Source organism: Pygocentrus nattereri, chromosome 10, assembly GCF_015220715.1.
Source record: "Pygocentrus nattereri isolate fPygNat1 chromosome 10, fPygNat1.pri, whole genome shotgun sequence".
Classification (NCBI taxonomy): domain Eukaryota; kingdom Metazoa; phylum Chordata; class Actinopteri; order Characiformes; family Serrasalmidae; genus Pygocentrus; species Pygocentrus nattereri.
In genome coordinates this window covers 11,591,508-11,606,642 of record NC_051220.1, presented here as the reverse complement: position 1 = coordinate 11,606,642, position 15,135 = coordinate 11,591,508, and the positions used below count along the sequence as shown (strand labels likewise).

The following is a 15,135-nucleotide window of genomic DNA, read 5'->3' as shown; positions in this document are numbered from 1 at the left end:
TAATACGCAAAGTGTTGTAGTTATAATCTTATTTCACTGTTAGGTTAATAAATTTGTTATACAGAGCTGGACTGGAGGCCTTACACTACCGACATAATTAGCTTGTGACAACAGAGTCACGCTTTAATTTACAATGGAATCAAGCAATCCAAAGAGGCATTGATGCAAGTGAAGGGTCGAAAAACAAAACTTACCTATCAGAGAGAGATAGCAATCAAATCACCAGCGGTCAGTGGCCAAATCAAGCATTTGGTGCATTCTTTAAAAGAAGGAACTGGTGAGCTCAGCAACACCAAAAGGCCTGGAAGACTGTGGAAGAAAACCCCATTAACAATATCAAGTCATCAATTGTCAATGTCTACAATCAAAAGACACGTTCAAAAGACAGAGGCTTCACTTCACAGTCTAACCTGCTTGCAATCAAGAGGCAACAGGCCAGATTAGACTTTGCTAGAAAACATTTAAAGTCTGCCCAGTTCAGGAACAAGATGCTTTTCACAGATGAAGCCCTAATTAACTTGTACCAGAATGATGGGAAGAAAAGGGTATGGAAAAAGAAGGGCTTATGATCCAAAGCATACCACATCATCTGTGAAACATGGTGGAGGTAGTGTTATTACATGGGCATGTATGGCTGCCAATGGACCTGTGTAACCAGTGTTTATTGATGATGTAACTGTTGATATGTAGCAAAATGAGTTCTGAAGTGTATAGAGCTACATTGTCTGCTTAGATTGAGGCAAATACTGCAAAAATGGCAAGATGGTGCTTTGTGGTACAGATGAATAATAACCAAAAATTTACTGTGAAAACAAGCCAAGAGCTTCTGACGACAAAGAAATAGAATATTGTTTGATGGCTGAGTCAATTGCCTGATTTTGACCCAATTGAGCATCCATTTCACTTACTGAAGACAAAACTGGATTTGTGTGAAGTTTGCATGTTCTCAATGTCAGTGTGGGTTTCCTTTCACAGTCCAAAGACATGCATGTTACTGTAAGTGGCTTAGAAAATGTGTGTGTGCACGCGCCACTGTCCAAATACTTATGACTTGACTATAACATTGTGAATATATAATTTATTTACTGTGCTTGTGTGTTAATTTTTCAAAGAAGTCACACAAATCAAAGTATTGTAGATTCAAGCTAAATTATAATGCATGGAAAGCAGTCTGACAAATGTGGCTAAAATAAGGAGAGATTATAAAAAAGTTGTTTGGCTTTTAAGGAAGGGACAACATTTTACTACATTTGATGGTCTGCTGCTCAGTAGACCGAAGAGAGTGTTATCAGTGTAGCAGTGACAGCTGATGCCATGCTTGTGAATAACTGCACTCGGTGGAAGCATAAAAAATGAGAACAACAGTGGTCCCACAACACATCCTTGCAGGACACCATCCTTTCCTTTGTACAAGCAGAACAAACTAATCTGCCCTTTCCATTTGTAAACTGACGCTAATCAAGTGCATGCTTTCCTTTGATTCTAATAAGCCTCTTCACTAAGGTGGTGCCATCATAGCATGGGCTTGCATGGCTGCTTTTTGAATGGGCTCAGTAACCTTTCTTGATGATGTTTCTTATAAAGGTAGTAGAATAAAGAATTCACAAACCTACAGAAACATTCTCTCTGTAAATTTACAGAGGGAATGTAATCTAGTTTTAATTTGGAAGAACTTTATTATCCCTAATAATTTATGTAAAAATGCCAGATATGACAAATTGTCAGTGCAGTGTTCTCCTTTAGCAGCTTTAGCCAGTCAACAGCCTGTCCATGTTGTCCACCCCCACCCTCAGTTTTGCCCAAGGTATCTTAAGATTCTTAAGATCTCAGGAGATAAATTAGTAAAAATCAAAAATGTCCCAAATCTATGCTGAGGTTATGATGACTGGTGTCCTCATAAACCCTACATGCATCAGGGACCCACGGGAACTGGCCCTGGCACTTTTTTGTGAGAGGTAATGAGAGGGGAGATTTTCTGAAATATCACAAACAGGCTAAGCACAGAAAACAAAAATAATAAATTTGTAAATAAGATCTGCCTTTGAAGCAGCTTTGTACGCTAATTGGTGGATTATAATCTTCCTTTACTTATTAGCTACCATAGTCTTGTAACTCCAGTGCTAAAACTAAACAAGTAAACTTCAGAGGCCAATCATGTCTTGGCTGATCGACTACATTCAGGGTCAAAACTGAAGAATTTGGTTTTCTATTGATCTGATATTAAATATGAATTATAACTGTAGGCCTGTTGTGCCCTATGAGAGTAACTAAATTTAATAAGTATTTGTACTTTAAAAAATTGTATTTTAACTGTAGTTAAAAGAAGACTGAGCAAGTTAAGGTTGAAATTTGCTTTCATTTTCAGTCAGTGGTCAGCATGGAGGCAATTGGATCTGGCAAGATGGCGCCCACCGTGGCAGACGTCTTTGCGTGCTCCTCCTGCAACCGATGCCATTTATTACTTATTTTAACTTTAGTATTTATTTTACATGTACAGAAATCTACAGCTCAGTTAGTTACAGTAAAGAGGCACTCCTGGAGATCGGTAAAGTTCATCATGAACTTACCTTTAGCCTCTCAAACTTCAACTTTCTCTTACGCTTGCACTCCACCGGCACCAGCCGGCAAGGCCCAGCAGCACCAGCCTCGGGTGAGCGGCGCAGCCGACGAACAGAGCGGCTAAAGCGGAAACAGGCCAAGAGAGGTGGGCTACATGCTAGGCTAAAGGCTAGGGCTACATGACCACCGCTACCTAGCCTGCTGCTAGCTAATGTTCGCTCCCTCGAAAACAAGCTGGATGAGCTGAGGACCAGAATAACAATTCATCGTGAGATCAGAGAGTGTTGTGCTCTTATCCTCACAGAGACCTGGCTCTCGGACAGCACGCCAGACTCGGCGATCCAGCTGGAAACGCACTCCATCCACTGCGGGGACCGCACAGCAGCATCAGGGAAGAACAAAGGCAGCGGTATCTGCATCTACGTGAACAACAGGTGGTGTAAAGACTGTTGAAAAACATTGTTCAGCTGACTTAGAGCTGCTGATGGTGAAGTGCAGAGCCTTTTATCTGCCAAGAGAGTTCAGCTCTGTGCATATTCTGGCTGCTTACATCCCTCCACACGCGAACTCTGCTGCATGACGCCATCAGTAAACAAGAGACTGCGCACCCGGACGCCGCGTTCATTGTTGCCGGCGACTTCAATCACTGCAACCTGAGGATTGTCCTCCCCAAGTACCATCAGCACGTGAGCTTTCCGATGAGGGAGAGTAACATACTCGACCAAGTTCACAGCAACGTGAGGGGGGCCTACAGGGCCGTGCCTCGGCCACACTTCGGACAGTCCGACCACATCTACGTGTTCCTCTACCCAGCATACAGACAACTCCTCAAGCAAGCACTTCCAGTGAGTAAAACTATCAAAGTGTGGAATGAAGAAACTGACTTAGTGCTTCAGGACTGCTTTGACAGTACAGACTGGGATGTGTTCAGAACTGCTGCTATGAATGAGGACTGTACTGTTGATCTAGAGGCCTATGCTTCTGGGGTAATGGGCTACATCAGCAGCTGTGTTGAAAGCGTTGTCCCTACAAGGCGCTGCAGAAAATACCCCAACCAGAAACCCTGGTTAAACGGTAAAGTTCAGTCCATGCTACGTGCCCGCCATGCTGCATTTCCATTTACAGCATTTGGCTGATGCTCTTATCTTATTACACTTTGATCAGTTTATACAGGTAGGCGAAGGTGGTGTTAGGAGTCTTGCCCAAGGACTCTTATTGGTATATCGTAGGGTGTTTACCCAGGTGGGGATTGAACCCCAGTCTGCAGCGTAGAAGGCAGAGGTGTTATCCACTACACTAACCAACCACATTTCTCTCATGCAATGCTGAAGACTACAAAAGGTCCAGATATGACCTGTGTAGATCTATCAAAGAGGCCAAGAGACAGTACAGGCTGAAGCTGGAGGGCTACTACACCACCACAGACTCACGGCACATGTGGCAAGGAATACAGCACAACACCCACTACCAGCAGACAAGCAGGGCAGTTACAAACAGCCATACCACACTATCTGATGAGCTAAATGAGTTTTATGCTCGCTTCGAGGTCCTCAACCCTGGCCAACTGAGAGACACTATGGCCACACGAAACACATCACTCACTGTGATATCAGTGGATGTGTGACAACATCCCCGGGTGTGCACTCAGGGTTTGCTCATCAGAACTGGCTGATGTGTTTGTGGACATATTCAATCTGTCCCTTGCGCAAGCTTTTGTGCCTTCCTGCTTCAAGTCAACCACCATCGTACCCCTCCCAAAGAAAAGTATTGTGACCAGCCTAAATGACTATCGCCCTGTTGCACTCACCCCAATCGTGATGAAGTGCTTCGAGAGAAACAGTCATGACTCACATCCAAGAGACCAGTCCAAACACTCCAGACCCTCTTCAGTTTGCATACAGAGGGAACAGGTCCACAGGCGACCCAGTGAACACAGCCCTTCACACAGCCCTCACCCACCTTGAGGGCAAGGACACGGATATCAGAATGCTCTTCATTGACTACAGCTCAGCATTTAACACAGTCATCCCACACAAAATCTCAGAAAAGCTCCTCACCCTTGGACTGACACCTGCCCTCTGCAACTGGGTGCTGAGCTTTCTATCAGATAGACCCCAGTCAGTCAGAGTCAGCAGCCGCACATCCAGCACAAGAACAGTCAGCACAGGGGTCCCCCAGGGCTGTGTGCTGAGCCCCCTTCTGTACACACACTTCACGTATGACTGCGTGTCCTCCCAGGACAACACCAGCATCATCAAGTTCGCTGATGATACTACAGTTGTTGGACTGATCACTGGTGGGGACGAGACAGCATACAGGAAGGAGGTGGCTGAGCTGGTGGCCTGGTGTCATAACAACAATCTCTCCTTGAATGCAGACAAGACCAAGGAAATGATAGTTGATCCAAGGAGGAAGCGGGAGCTACACACACCCCTGTATGTTGGTGAGACAGAGGTGGAGAGGGTGAAAACCTTCAAATTCTTTCGGCATCCACATCAGTGAGGATCTCACCTGGTCTCACAATACACACCTCATCATCAGGAAGTCCCAGCAGTGACTGTGCTTTCTGAGAAGGCTGAGGAAATTTGGCATGTCAGCCAAAATTCTCAGCACCTTCTACAGGAGTACGATTGAGAGTGTTCTTACCAGCTCCATCATGGTCTGGTATGGAAACTGCACTGCTCAGGAGAGGAAGGCTCTCCAGCGTCTAATCAAAACTGCCCAGTCCATCTCAGGAGCAGCCTTTCCCTCACTACAGGACATTTATCACACCAAGGTCATCAGAAGGGCACAAAACATCATCAGGGACAGTACACGCCCCAGCACAGATTCTTCACACTCCTACCTTCAGGCACACGTTACAGGAGTGTAAAGTCCGGGACAACTAGACTGACCAACAATTTCTATTCACAGGCCATTAGGCTGGTGAACACCTCACTAACTACCTCTTCCCCCCTCCCAATCTGAACTGATTTAACCTTGCACTCAACAGCTGCACCTTACCTACACTGTACTGCTGCTGTTAGAACAATACTGTTTACATGTATTACTTGCACAGAGTAATATTGTTTACTGTTTACATCTGTTTTCATCTGTCACTTGATGCACTTTATGAACAGCTGCTACGCTTATTTGCACATACGCACGTGTAACTTTAATTTTATTTCAACTTTGCACATACTGTACACTTATTTGCTTTTACTTTTTACTACTGTTTTTTAGAGTTATTCTTATATTTTCTTTTTTTTTCTTTTTTTGAATGGTGAATGGAGGAACAGCAAAGTAAGAGTTCATTGTATAGTGCAACTGCCTGTTCTGCTGTGCACATGACAATAAAACTCTTGAATCTTGAATTAATTTAAAGGGAGAAAACTGCCCTGTTACTGGGTGTTGGTGAGAAAACCACATTTACTGATATCCTTTCATGGTGAGAGTGACAGAGACAGATAGAGGTCTTGCCACACCCTGAGTTTGAATAGTTTTAAAAGTATAGGTTAATAGTATAAAGTGATGAAAATAATAATAATAACAATAATGTCTATGTCACTAATATAATTAGCAAACATGCTCATTAGAATTATGAATATATTAATATCAATATTAATTATTACATTGTATAGGTAATTATTAACATTATAACTACTACTTATTGACAGGTGCAAAAGACACTAGTGAGCACGTAAGTAGCCCTGTAGGGCCACCTAGTGCTCCAAAGGGCATCAACAAGCTGGCATCAAGTTTTGTAGCACTGCCAAATACCCCAGAGGTCCCCAAAAGCCCAGTGCCCAGCATCCTAGCACCACCTTGTACTCTAGTACCCTTATACTGCTTGGTGTCTCTGCACCCAAATATTGTATAGTGCTCTGGTGGGCACCCATCACCTTAGTTTGGTCTTATTGCCCAGTGGACGCTAACAGTTCAGATTCATAGTGTCTAGTGCTTTCAGGACAGTGAACTCTAGTTCTATTTCACCTCGAAAAGATCAAAGAGGATAGATCTAAACCAACTTGTTAGTGAAATGGAGACATCCATTTAACAAGCAGACCTAATAAGTAGACTTGCATATTAAAACTATGCAAACTAGAAATCAGGTGGTCTGGCTCACTTCTATGCTGAAATACACTCATAATAATAAGTGTGCACATGTGCTGGTGTGAGGAGCTGGAATGAATTACAGTCATTATAGATTTTGTGAATGCTGAGAGTTTATTATGTTTTGAGCAGTCAGAAACAGTATTTCACATTGAGATTCATTTGTATTTTAAGAAAGTTTAATGCTTAATCTGCTCTGAAAGAAGTGAAAAAAGAAAGGAAAGGAATCAGAGGAAAAGGAAAATAAAAGTTGTTTTTTTTTTTTTTGCCAGAACTTCCTTATTGAGGCTTTCAAGTTTGAGTCTCTCTCCAGTCTGTAGAAAAAACAACATTTAACAGAATTAATTCACATGCTACTCCTTAATGTTGTGTTATAGCTAGAGATCATTGAGGCAGTTCTAATTCTAGAGATCCCATTTCAGCTCCAGGAGATCCACTGACCTCAAAGTTCACATTTAATTGGAATTACTAAAACTTCTTCTACACACAGTTCAAACTGTTAATGTGACCAACTGTAAAACATTTTTGGGGCAAAAGAGCAATTATGCACAGTTACAGTGTTGTGAAAAACAGCACAAGTAACTAGATTTTTAATGCCCATTCAAACTCTTAAATACTGGCACACTACGTCTGCATTAAATTTTCTTCAGCATCTGAAACAGGAAGCTGGAGCTGAACCCAACAGTGTAGATCTGTGTGGATGAGGACTGACAACTTTAATGAAGTTTTACCTTTAAACCAGAGGGTAGACGGCTTCTGAGGCAATACCACACTGGTTCCTCTTGTTCCTGGACATCTTGATGTAGCCTTTATTACCCCACCCAGTACCCCAGCTGCAAAATAAATTACTGTCAGTGTTGGGTATTTCGTTTTGCCTCCTTATTAAAGCACAATAATCTTCCAGACTATGTTGCACATTTATTTATGCTTCATATCTGCACTATAAACACCCCAGTTAACTCTCCAGCTGCAAAGTAAATCTCCGATATTCATCTTTGTCTCCTGACTACTTTTCCCTTCTGCAGGGGTCGCCACCCAAATGTGAAGAAGAGCCATTTTGTCCTTTCAACAAAAGTCAAACCACCTTGGGAGCCAAAACATTTTATGTCCATTTTACCATCTTGGCTGTAAATATATATATAATATGTCTCAGCATGTGCTAAAATACTAATATAGACTAAAGAATATAACATTAATATAAAGAAAAATGCAGACATATTTTGCTCTGCTGTAATATTTAGCTCAGCTATAGCTGCTTTCTCACATCTCCGGCAGGAAACTGTTCCACAGAAGTCTCTTGTAAAACGTCTCTTAACGTTTGTCTTTTTTGCAAGGCTGAAGTCGCTTCTTACTTGCCGACTTCTTGTTCGAATTTTACCATTACACCTTAAATGAGGCTGTTTCAGGCACCATTTAAGATACGACAGGAAAATGTGAAAAAGAACCTGCCGAATGAGACAACAGTGATTATAAACACAAATGAGCCTATTTCACCAGGAGGGGTGATTACGTCCTACTACTTTAAGTATTAGCAGGGTAAAATGAACTTCCGCTCCATGTAATTACTGCAGAATCGATTACTAAATCTATAGTAAAGTACTATAATGCTCACAAGCTGGGCTACAACAGACCTATCTTAGTTTCTGTGCACCATCATGACAAATAGTGTGAATAAGAAGTGGATGGAAGCACTGGTTTACCTTTAAACAGAGCTAAAATGCTGTATGTGTGGTGTAGCCCTGAAGGGGCCTTGCATCAAGTAGTCTCTCTGTCTTTGTACAACTGTTTAGATGTACCTAGCTACATTAGAAGGCTAGATAATTAGCACCTGTATTCCGCTAGCCGGCAATAAGCTAGAAGAGAGTTTAAATGAGGTCATTAGCAGGAACACCAGCATTATATGAGTAGCAAAAGTTAAAGCTAGCTGGCTAGCTATGTTAGCGATCTGCCAAACAGCATCATTCTTTTAGTTTCATGGCAATTTCTGAACTAATACTGTGGATCTCATCCACCTTTTACTGCTCAATCAAAAAATGCCACTTCTAGCTAACTTGTATCTTAGTATTGAGATCATGCTCTGACATTTTGATTTCCATTTTCTGACATAGCTAGTTAGTTATTTCTAATCTGGGAAAAGTCATGTAAGGTCACTGAAGTTTGAGCTATTATTAGTTGCTTGAAACAAGGTAATCAGGTAAGAATTATTTTGTGGACAGTTTATTATCTGCATTAGTTTTTAAAGTTGAGTAGAAAAATTTTTGGTGCTGCAAAAAGCTGCTTGATGTTAGCTGGGTAATCCAGTTTGGGATAGCCGAGTATTCTCTATAGTATATCTATTAAATTCATACTGCATATAAAAGTTCTTCTTTCTATTTAAAACAGAAATATTACAGAAATCACTGGCACATTGTACAAAGACTCAGAGACTTCAGTAAAAACAAAGCCATCACACACTTACAGCATTTTAGCTCTGTTTCCAGTTAAATCAGTGCTTCTATCCACTTCCTAATCTTGCTGTTTTTCCTGACAGTGCAGGATCTGAAATATAGCTGTTGTAGCTCATTGTTTGAGCAGTATTGTACAGCACTATAACATTTCGTCATCTCTTCTACAGTAGTTATATGGAGCGCATCTGAGTTTAACCCTGCTAATGCTTAAACAGAAAGTAATCATGACCATCAAGTCCATCTGTCTTCAAATTATTAACATTCGTCTTAAATCTCTCTCTTTGCCTTTTCATTAGCTACTAGCTAGAAAAGATTGTTGTCTGTGCTGCTATGGTGACCAGCAGTCTGCCAGCCTTCTGAGTTAAAAGGTGAACTAGCAGTTCTACATTACCTCCGGTATTTAAGACCATTTATTTTTAAAACTGTTTGAACGATCAGAAGAGGTTTATTTTACTGCAAATTATGATTATTTTATTTTTACCTACAAATCGAATTCTGCTGTGGAGCCAGAACAAAGCAGTAAAAGATGCATGTGGTAGATGTGGCTCCTGAGTTGGATGTTGATGACCCCTTCCCTACTGCTTCCCTCACAGTAATGAGATCAGGAATAGTCTTTGTGCTGTTTACCTGTTCTTGACCAGCCAGTAGGCCTTTCCACGTCTATGAGTGCCGTAACCAACAACCAGGACAGCGTGATTCACCTTAGTGCTGCTGCAGGCTGGCTCATTATACACACCTGTAAATTGAGATTAGAGGCACACAGAGGAGAAACATTTTATTACTCAAAAATAAACTGGCTTGATATTCAGATCAGCTACACATCATTTGAGTGGATTCTGGAAACCATGTTTATATTAATTTAGGGAAATATATTAGGCATTTTGATGTTAAAGGAGCAGATTTTCATGTGTAATTAGAAGGAGATCTTAGCAACAGAAGCTTCAGATGAAGGCTAATTATTCAGAGAGCACTGTTACATTAGGTGCTGAGAAGGACTCATCATCTTTAACGTGAGGTTTGTCAGCAAACTTTAACAAAACTATATAAAGAATGGCAGATGTACGAGTGCATTAATATTTATCTTGATACATAATGTTTTAAATACCAATTTTGAGCGCTCTACAGTCCTGTTTAGTCTGGTAATTGTCAGCCGCTAAGCTTAGGAAAGTTCACTAATTAGTTAACAGATCTTATTATTCAGTATAAGTCTGCCTGATAGTAGTTTTGACACTGAGCTGTGAGTTTGATCTTCCAAAACATTTTCACTTTCAGGAATTAAACGAAATGAAATAAAAACAGCTCCAGATGATCAGGATAGCGCAAGCCAGGCATTGTAGGCTCCTCTCTGACACCTTTCCACCATTTCTTACTCTAATGATTCTGATTTCTTGCACATTTTTTCTGGAGTGTTCTTCCTTTTTTTGACAGAGGAAGAAATGTCTAGAGACATTTATGATTCGGACAATCACTATTTTAGAAGTGGTCAATTTCTTCATATTTGCCTCAACAAAGACAGAATATGGTCGAGAGTACATGCAGGACTGTTTTCTGAGGATTACCTGACTTGTAGAACTGGAAGCTGTGACGAGAGGCATCTATAGCTACAGAAATAGGTCCGATTCTGGCCACAGCGTTCTTCAGACCACGTTCTGAGGGTGGTACCATTTTATAGCCGGAGCACTTAGCCCAAGCTCTCTGATTTCTAAACTTGCACCGCCCTTCCTGAGGAGAGATGGAAACAATCATGATGGATTGCTAGCTCTTTGGTTCAAAGTTCAAGAAAATCCTTTTAAAAAATCTAATTTCCAAAATTTTCCTTACTCCAAATGTAGATCCAAACTGTGTCAAAAGTAAAGAAAAAACAATTAAGACCCCACCAAGTAGCGCTGTGCAGACTACATGCCAAATCATCACACAGCTGTTTGCTAAACTTTTTTAAAAACGCGCACAAATGTGTGGAAATAATTTGTGTTTAGCACCATGCTAATGGGCATACAGTTGGCATTAATATCTTCAAACAAACTTAAGACAATTAAGATGTCTTAGCTGATCAACTACATTTGGTGTAAGGACTAATTTATGCATTTTTAATCAAACTATCAGCATCATTATCTACTGTAGCCTTACCTTGGCCTGGTATGGATAAGTGTACGCTGTCTCCAGGCCTCCACTGCTCTTGATGTACTTGAAGGCCTTGTCCATGAAACCACCTTGACAGCCAAAGTTTCCAAAACTCTGGGAGCAGTCCACCAGCTGTTGTTCACTTAAGCTTACCAGCTTCCTTTTCTTCTTGAACATCTGACCCTCTAGTGCCCCTGTCTGAGGGAGAGAGATGACAGAAACAAACACCACAGTTCAAGACTGCTGAGCCACTCTTGACCGGATATTTTGAACACCACTGCAATATTTCAATTCTGTAGGGATCTATGACCAAATCTTTCTGTAAGAAACAATCTGATTGATAATAAGCAATGTAAGAGACTAATAATCGAATTTCATGGTCTAGCTTTTCCTTGCAGAATAAAAAATATTTCAGATTGACTTTGGTTCTTAAAGATGGGTCTAATTAAAAACTGAAGGGACATCCCAGTATAACAACCAGCTCAAAAGATAGGTTTACTTGCACTGTCAAATATTTTTGGCCACTCACTGCTACTTCAACTAATCCCTTCATCCAGTTCTCCCTCTTTACCTGTCCTGATGTAACTCACCGCACTGAAGGCCCAGCAGGAGCCACAGTGACTTTGGTCTTTAACTCTGGTCACGTAGCCCTTAGCCCTCCAGTCCACTTTCCTGGGACAAGCAGCACCCTCTTCCAGTAATGTAGTTTCACTCTCGATCTCAGACTTGTTGAAGGATCCCAGGCAGCCCTTAAACATCTGCTGGTACTCCTGATTGTCCTGTTGGAGAAGAAGATGGTGAGAGGATTGTGATGACCCAGATGTCAAGCATTTTTACTGAACAGCACATAATAAATAGAGCTGAAGAATATATTTAGTGAACTGTGTATGTGAGATCTCACCATGTCTGCAAAGCGGTTCATGCCGAGTCTGTAGCTTTTGAGGCCCTGGTCAGCCAGCATGTTGTGTTCCAGGATCAGCTTACGATTGTCCAGCCAGATCATCTTACGCTGAGACTCTTCTTCCACTGAACCATAACTCTTACCTGAGAGGAAACATTTTTTATGGGCCTGAACACATGACGAAACAGTATAAGCTTCGAGTAAAAAAAAAAAAGTATCAGGTTCTTCAGATTTATGGATAATGTGCTGTAGAGGGTTCTATATAAATCCTTTTGAAAAAGCTTCTATACAGCATCAAAAAGGATTATTCTATAGTTACCTATAGTTACAAGTCTGCAATGACAAAAGAACCCTTTTGGTGCTATATAGAACCATGTACAACACATTCTCCATCAATCTGAAGAACCATTTCATCATGTAAAGAACCCTTTAATAATGCAAAGGGTTCTTTGAGCGTTCATGCTTCTATATAGAACAATTTTCTGTACTAAAGAACCCTTGAAGAACTCTCATTTTTGAGAATGTTTTTTATGGGAAGCCGAGTTTAATGTGTACATCTCTTTTGAATACACCTGAAGTTCAGCCTACACCCCGTTCAGCCAATAGACCACTAAAGTCATGTCATCATTTCATGGTTGGTGCTACACTCTTAAACCCATATCAGTAAATCCGGATCTAAAAAGATTTTATTTATGATAATAATTAATTAACTTTTTGAAAACTGCCTCTGTCACATCCTTTTCTAATCAAGAATGTTCCAAAGCTGATTGTTTTTATCCTATGATTTTATTTTTCTCGGACATCACTGGATCCTCTGAACTATGAGGTCTTTAACAAGTCAAAGAGACTGGGTTACTTGATAGAGCTACAGTATATGGACAAAAGTATTGGGACAACTACAGATTACACCTACAGGAGCTTTTATGAATCTCACTCTAAATCCATTGGCATTAATATTATATTATTTATATTATATTTTATTGTATTCCACTATGTATTGTAGTTTGCTATATTGTACTGTATTGCATTGTATGGCACAGTGTTCTGCGTTCAACTCTGTTCCTTTTTTCTTTGTATCTACAGTGACTTTTTGTTTCTAGCAGTATCTGAGCTCACGATTGTCTTTTTATCTAACATACTGATAACTAGCAAAGATACTTTCTCTAGATAGACAAAGCACTTCTTGTTGGATAAGAGCGTCTGCTAAATGTTGTAAATGTAAATGTAATATGGAGTTGGTCCCCCTTTCCAGCTATAACAGCTTCCATTCTTGTGGGAAGCTTTCTGCAAGATTTTGGATTGGGTCTGGGGGAATGTTTGTCCATTCATCCAGAAGAGCATTTGTGTGGTCAGACACTGATGCTGGACGAAAGGGTCTGGCTCATAATCTCCACTCTAATTCATCCCACACGTGTTTGATGAGGTCAGGGCTCTGTGAGGGCCTCAGTCATGCTGGAACAGAAAAGGGCCTTCCCCAAACTGTTCTCATTATACACATATAATTCTATTTTTGCTCATAGGTGCTTCCATTTCTTAATAACAGTAATTACAGTTGACAGGGGCAGATCTAGCAGGGCAGAAATTTCACTAATTTGTGGCAGAGGTGGCATCCTATGACAGTGCCATGGTTAAAGTCACTGAGCTCTTCAGTGAGGCCCATTCTACTGCTACTGTTTGTTTATGGAGACTGCAAGGCTATGTGCTTAATTTGATCCACCTGATAGCAATGGGTGTGGCTGAAACTCCTGAGCTCATTAATTAGGAGGGTTATCCCAATGCTTTGTCCATATAGTGTACAGTTGATACTATCATCACATACTTTGGTGACTTTCAAGTGGTTTTAACCTCTTGTGATACTCTTCTGGTAATCATTGAAAAAGGCTTACAAACTAGTGATACAACTTCCATAGTAATGCCAAATTGATACACAGTAGCTTTTGCTTGCATGTAGCAATATAAGCAACATGACTTTTAACCAATCTCATAATTCAGAGGTCAGAGTATTTGGCCTTCTTGGAGCAAGTGGCTGGGGTTCTGGAAAGTGTCCTGCCTACAGACTCCATAGTCTTACTGGGAGACTTCAGTGCTCACATTGGCAATGACTGGGAGACCTGGAGAGGTGTAATTGGGAAGAACGGCCTGCCCAATCTAAACCTGAATGGTGCATTGTTATTGGACTTGCTATTGGACAAACACCAAATTTGAACACAAGGATGTTCATACGTGTACATGGTAGCAGAGGTCCTTGGGTCAAAGGTCAATGAGCGACTTTGTCGTTGTTTCATCTGACTTGGGACCATGTTCTGGACACTCGGGTGAAGAGAGGTGATGAGCTGTCCACTGATCACCATCTGGTGGTGGGTTGGATCAGATGGCAGGGAAGACTGATGTCAGACCCGGTAGGCCCAAGCGAATAGTGAGGAGGGTGTGCTGGAAATGACTGTCGGAGGCCCCTATTCGGATTGATTTCAAGTCCCACCTCCGGGAGAGCTTTTCTCATGTCCCAGAGGAGATAGGGGACATGGAGTCTGAATGGACCCTGTTCAAAATCTTCATTGTGGAAGCTACCAGGCGTAGCTGTGGCCAAAAGCTTGTGGGTGCCTGTCGGGGCGGTAACCCAAGAACCTCCTGTTGGACACCGGTGGTGAGGGAGGCTGTCAAGCTGAACAAAGAGGCCATCGGGGACTGGTTGGCCCGAAGGACTCCCGATTCAGCAGATAGGTACCAACAGGCAAAAAAGGTGGCAGCTGCAATGGTGGCAGAAGCAAAATCCAGGGCATGGGAGGAGTCTGGTGAGGCCATGGAAAAAGACTTTCATTCGGCCTCAAAGAGGTTCTGGGCAACTGTGTGGCAACTCAGGAGCAGACAAACAAAACTGCATCATCCCAAGTCCATCACTGAGAGAGTGAGAGAGAAAGTGGGGAAAGTGGCGCAATAAAAAGATAAAGTCAGAGAAGGTGTGTGAGAAAGAGGAAGAGCAGAAGTGTGTGTGTGAGCTGTGTGTGTGTGTGTATG

At 41.5% G+C, this 15,135-nt stretch overlaps 1 protein-coding gene across 2 annotated transcripts in view; it reads right to left on the bottom strand.

Moving 5' to 3' along the window:
* Positions 1 to 6,742: 6,742 nt before the first annotated feature.
* The window catches only part of LOC108413315 (procathepsin L-like), a 10,768-nt gene continuing 2,375 nt past the window's right edge, over positions 6,743 to 15,135 (bottom strand). For both annotated transcript variants that reach the window (XM_017685777.2, XM_017685776.2), the window contains exons 3-9: positions 12,121 to 12,263; positions 11,810 to 11,998; positions 11,226 to 11,417; positions 10,658 to 10,820; positions 9,726 to 9,834; positions 7,383 to 7,484; positions 6,743 to 6,965 (exon numbers count right to left, since the gene is read on the bottom strand). In XM_017685777.2, coding sequence (XP_017541266.1) covers positions 7,385 to 7,484; positions 9,726 to 9,834; positions 10,658 to 10,820; positions 11,226 to 11,417; positions 11,810 to 11,998; positions 12,121 to 12,263 — 896 coding nt within the window. In that variant the 3' untranslated portion in view covers positions 6,743 to 6,965; positions 7,383 to 7,384. The remainder of the gene's footprint in view (positions 6,966 to 7,382; positions 7,485 to 9,725; positions 9,835 to 10,657; positions 10,821 to 11,225; positions 11,418 to 11,809; positions 11,999 to 12,120; positions 12,264 to 15,135) is intronic.